Here is a 4,864-nt window from a genome sequence, read left to right as displayed (position 1 = left end):
AGCCAACTTATTTTTCTGCCCACGCAGGTGTGAAAACTCTATTTTCAGCACAGGGCGAGAAATAATCGTGTCTTCGCACAGGACGATAATAATGGGCTGGCCCATTTTTCTTTGTTTCTGTATTTTATTCTATTTTTATTCTCCTTCCCCTATCTCTTTTTTCAGTTCCAACTTTATTTTTCTTATAGAGTTTAATAAATTCTAAATTCTAAAAAAACATTAAGAAATTTAAAGAAAAACAAATTATATAAAATTTTCAGAATTCCAAAATTTTGTTGATATTTTGAAAAATATTCGGAACTTGAAAAGGGTTCCCTTTTTTTGAAAACTTTTATTGTTTTTTAAAATTGTGTGAGATTTCTAAAAGGAGACTGGCAATTTAACAAATGCTCCAAACTTGAAAACTATTCTTGTTTTAGTGAAATTTTCACAATTCAAAATAATGTTATAAGATACACATTTTTGAAAAATGTTATGAATTTTGAACACATGTTCCCATTCTAAAAGATGTTCACAAATTCAAATAGTGTTCATGTTTTTATTAAATTTGGTGTTTACAAAAAATATTTGTGAATTTTAAAAGATGTTCCCGTTTCAAATTTTGTTCACATTTTTTTTGAAAGTGTACATAATTGAAAAAAAACTGTTTAAGATTTTAAAAAAGGTTCGTTTTCCTACATTATTCAGAAACTTCATACCTTAAAATCTCCCCAATTGAAAGGAAAAGTAGATTGAATATATCATGGGCCTTCTCTGGCGTACGGTGACGTAACAAAACTCTTAAATGCCCTCCATCAATGAATGGAAAAATAGCGGATTGATTACTTCACACCTGGCGAAATCGAGAAGCTAAATGATCCTTTTTCACGTGCGCACAGGGTTTTGTTTGCACATATAATTCTCACTAATTTTAAATGCATACTAATTTTTTCCCTGTTGCAATGCACATGCATATGTGCTAGTAATTATTATAAGTATAGATAGATATAGATGAGCATACGACAAGAATATGGTCCTATACTTCTAAGCTTCAAGTCCTCGACATGTGGATCTGGCACTGCACAGAACACTGTTATCAACAACGACAAAAATCATGCGTGCATGTGTGGGAGATTATGATTCAGCTGCCGGTGACACAAGCATGTTACACCTACTATATGTAATATTTTTAGGCAATGCGCCTTTCAGTGACACCACATCCACATGGATGCCGGAGAACTCATATTTAAGGAGCGCCCCTGTGTCTGGTACCTATCCATCCATCGACATTACTTGCCACAACAAGTACATCCTGTCTCTTCTCAAGCAAAACAAGATATAGAAGCCATGAAAGACCCCAACACCAGCACCAAGTCCTTCAAGCAGGCCTTCCTCAAGAACCTCCTCCTCGGCCTGCAGCTCCAGACACACATGAGCACATCCTTCGGTAACGGTGCCATGAGCCCCCACGAGAGGAAGCGCGCCGTCAAGTCCTCCGTGGAAGTCGCCATGGCGACTGCGCACCGAGGCGGAGCAAGGTGGCCCAAGGCCATCTTGGCTCCGGCGTCCAGTGCATGCAAGGTGGAGAGGTGTAGGAGAATCGTGAGGAGGTGCTGCCGTCGGAAGAGGAGCTGGGGGAGATCGGGCCACGCAAGTGGTGGCGACGCTGCGGGGAGGTTGGTGAGGAGCAGGACCATGGCGCCGAGGGGGGTGATACCGGGAGGCCGGAACTCCACCATCGACGAAGCCACTCTGTTACGCGAGGCCATGGATTATGCTGTGCACCTGCGCGCTCAGCTCGACGTGCTCCGCTGGCTCTCAGAAGCCGTGCAAACATCTAGCTCCAGTGATTCTGACCGTGCACTTAGAAAGGATGCATGATTAAGTAGAAGGTGGTAACTTGCCTGTGCTTTTGCCAACAGAAGGACATGGTCTCGACGATTATCACGGATATAGCTAGAGCTAGGCACAACATTGCCCTGTGCAAAGCGGTAAAGAAAAATATCAGGATCTTATCTTGTTCTTGCCGGAGGTCCAATCAGTGTGGAGTGCTTGCGATTGAAATCTCTAAAAGGTCTTATTTAGAAACGGAGGGAGTAGTACTATAGCTAGTTGAGTGCAGAGATTACAGTCTCTGTTGATGAGCAGAGAGAAAAGAGTGCCTGCCAAGAATTATGTACTACAGCAGAACTTTTGGTGTCCAGTCAGTTGTATTAGAGTGTGTGAAAAGTTGCTTACTTGGATTAGTCAGAAAATCTGCAGAACCTGAAACTACTTGCAGTGCTCACTTATTCAAAGGAAAAGTTGACAGGTGCTCGTAAATGAGCTCCCAATGGAAATGTCAGACAACAAGGTCATTTTTTTTAGAACGAAGACGCCATATGCGTCCGGCTTTAAATTAATAAAACTCCAACGGCAGAGCCATACCAATTAGTCTTACAACACCCAAAAGCCACCCCGGGCCACGCACATGTTTCGAGCGGAGATTAAGAAGCTACTGTCATATTACAAGGCATCGCCCATACAGAGCACGCAGGCTCGTCAAGCACTCAAAAGAGACCACGTAGACCACCGTAGTCACGGCTCCCTAGCCGCCACGTACACTTGCAGAATACGCTGTTGAGCTGTCTTGATCAAATCAGCATCCTTACGCCTCCCCAACGGACTCCACTGCTGCAAAAGGAGATTGCATTTGAAAATGATATTAGCCGGATGTGTTGGCAAGGTCCCCTCGATCGTGAGTTTATTTCTAGTTAGCCACAAGGACCAAAGCAGTGCCCCAACACAACTCCACACGACCCGTTTCGTTGAGCCTTGTAACGCGCCTAATATGTGAATAAGCTCTGCTGCCGAGCGAGGATCCCACTGGACTCCAGCCGCGGACCTCACCGCGCTCCACGCAAACCGCGCTAAGGGGCACCGAAAGAAAACGTGGTTCGTGTCCTCTGGATCCCCGCACAACGCACAAGGCCCAGTGGCCGGCCCATTGCGCTTGGCCACGTTCAAGGAAGTGGGTAACTTATCGCGGAACATTTGCCAAAGAAATAGTTTGATCTTCAGTGGCAACCGCGCGCTCCAAAGCCCTGCAACCACAGGCTGCGACGGCCCCAGGCACAGCTTTTGGTATAGAGACTTGACCGAGAACTTCCCGGAGCTGGTGAGCGCCCAGCTCACCAAGTCCGATTGGTCCGAGAGCTCCACCCGATCTATCAACTGCCGCAGGGCCACTAGGATGGCCTGCTCTTGCCCCTGGAGTTCACGTTTGAAATGAATCTCCGGAGGGGTCGATCGCAGTGCATCAGCCACCGCCATGCCTGGATCCACGGCGATGTCATACAGATCGCGGAATTCTTCCAATAGGGGGCGGGAACCTATCCAAAGATCTGTCCAGAAACGTGCTGATCGCCCATCTCCAATCGAGAACTTCGCCCCCAAGGCAAAGGCCGACTTGATCGTCTGGAGATCATTCCAAAAAGGCGAGCCCCTAGCCCTACCCTCAAAGAAATTCCCGTTCGGGAAGTACTTGGCCCTAAGGAGATCAACCCAGAGGCCGGATGCCCCTTGGACAATTTTCCAGATCCACTTACACATCATCGCAATGTTAAGCAGTCTAGAGTTGGTGATCCCAAGGCCCCCCAAGTCCTTGGGTCGACACACCCAAGACCATTTAACCATATGGTATTTACGGTTCGGGCTAGTTCCTTCCCAAAAAATTTAGAACGCGGTGTGTCAAACTTTGCATGCACCCCCTCTGCAAGCAAAAAAAGGCCCATAGCAAACATAGGCAAGGAAGAGAGGCTTGAGTTCGTGAGAACTAGCCTGGCCGCTTTTGAAAGGAATTTACCCCTCCAAGGGCACACCCTACCCCTCACCTTAGCACATAGAGGTTCCCAGTCCTCTATCGTCGGTCTTTTGATGTCAACTGGAAGGCCTAGGTATGTCATCGGGAATTTGCCCACCTTGCAGTTGAGCAGGCCGGCTATATGCCTACCCTCCTCCGGCTCAACCCCCATCGTGAGCACCTCGCATTTATGGAAATTTATTTTGAGCCCCGACACGAGCTCAAAACAAATAAGGATCGCCTTGACCGACGCAATGCTGTGATGGTCTGGGCGAAACAAAAGCAGCGTGTCATCTGCATATTGCAGATGCGTCACTCCCCCTAGAATGAGGTGGCCTACCAACCCTTGGATATGACCAGCTTCGGCTGCTTTCCGAAGCATTGTGGACAGAGCGTCCACAACAAAATTGAACAGGAGAGGGGACATCGGGTCACCCTGCCTGAGACCGCGTTTGTTCCGGAAGAAATGCCCTATTTCTCCATTCACCGATACGGCAGTTTGGCCTCCCGACACCAACTGCATAATACGGTGTACCCAAACCGCGGAAAAGCCTCTACCGATAAGCACCTGCCGCAAGAAATCCCAATTCACATGGTCGTATGCTTTTTCAAAATCAAGTTTCAGCAACACCGCCGCTTCCTTAGTGCGCTTAAGTTCATGAACAATCTCTTGAAGGGCGAGCGGTCCCTCTAAAATGTTGCGGCCTCGGATGAAAGCAGATTGGTTACGACTAATCGAGCGGTGTGCGATCGGTCCTAGTCTGTTGGCGCACGCTTTTGCACAAATTTTAAAAGGCACGTTAATGAGCGCGATCGGTCGGAATTGTCTAATATTGTCTGCCCCTTGGGCCTTCGGGATGAGCGTTACGACACCGAAATTGAGGCGCGAAATGTCAACCATCCCTCGCATGAAACCGTTGCAAATCTCGAAGATAGGGCCCCTAAGGATAGGCCAGAAGCGCTAGAACATCGCCACCGGCCACCCGTCTGGGACCGGCGCCGTGTCCACTTTCATACCGAGAAGAGCGGCGTCGATCTCTTCTG

General features: G+C 47.4%; 2 protein-coding genes across 2 annotated transcripts; one reads left to right on the top strand and one right to left on the bottom strand.

Moving 5' to 3' along the window:
• Positions 1-1,250: 1,250 nt before the first annotated feature.
• LOC147961719 (transcription factor IBH1-like 1) lies at positions 1,251-2,177 on the top strand. Its single transcript, XM_087536918.1, has one exon. The coding sequence runs from the start codon at positions 1,327-1,329 to the stop codon at positions 1,858-1,860; it is 534 nt and encodes a 177-aa protein (XP_087393044.1). The 5' UTR covers positions 1,251-1,326; the 3' UTR covers positions 1,861-2,177.
• Positions 2,178-2,556: 379 nt separating this feature from the next.
• Positions 2,557-4,247, bottom strand: LOC147961718 (uncharacterized). The gene is made up of 3 exons (XM_087533913.1): positions 3,852-4,247; positions 3,070-3,561; positions 2,557-2,652 (listed from the first exon to the last, which is right to left on the bottom strand). The coding sequence occupies exons 1-3, from the start codon at positions 4,245-4,247 to the stop codon at positions 2,557-2,559; spliced, it is 984 nt and encodes a 327-aa protein (XP_087390039.1).
• Between the last annotated feature and the right edge of the window lie 617 nt (positions 4,248-4,864).

The sequence above is a fragment of the Triticum urartu genome, chromosome 7A (assembly GCF_056163025.1).
Source record: "Triticum urartu cultivar PI428250 chromosome 7A, HENAU_Tu73, whole genome shotgun sequence".
Lineage (NCBI taxonomy): Eukaryota > Viridiplantae > Streptophyta > Magnoliopsida > Poales > Poaceae > Triticum > Triticum urartu.
The sequence above is the reverse complement of the archived record's forward strand: the minus strand, read 5'-3'. Positions and strand labels throughout refer to the sequence as shown.

Excerpts from the sequence above, each read along its gene's own strand:
- LOC147961719 (XM_087536918.1), top strand. The coding sequence starts at position 1,327 with ATGAAAGACCCCAACACCAGCACCAAGTCCTTCAAGCAGGCCTTCCTC.
- LOC147961718 (XM_087533913.1), bottom strand. The coding sequence starts at position 4,247 with ATGTCCCCTCTCCTGTTCAATTTTGTTGTGGACGCTCTGTCCACAATG. Across the intron at positions 3,562-3,851 it reads GGGAACCTCTATGTGCTAAG|TGGATCTGGAAAATTGTCCA; the intron begins GTGAGGGGTAGG and ends ATGATGTGTAAG. Across the intron at positions 2,653-3,069 it reads TGGGGCCGTCGCAGCCTGTG|CAGTGGAGTCCGTTGGGGAG; the intron begins GTTGCAGGGCTT and ends CTCCTTTTGCAG.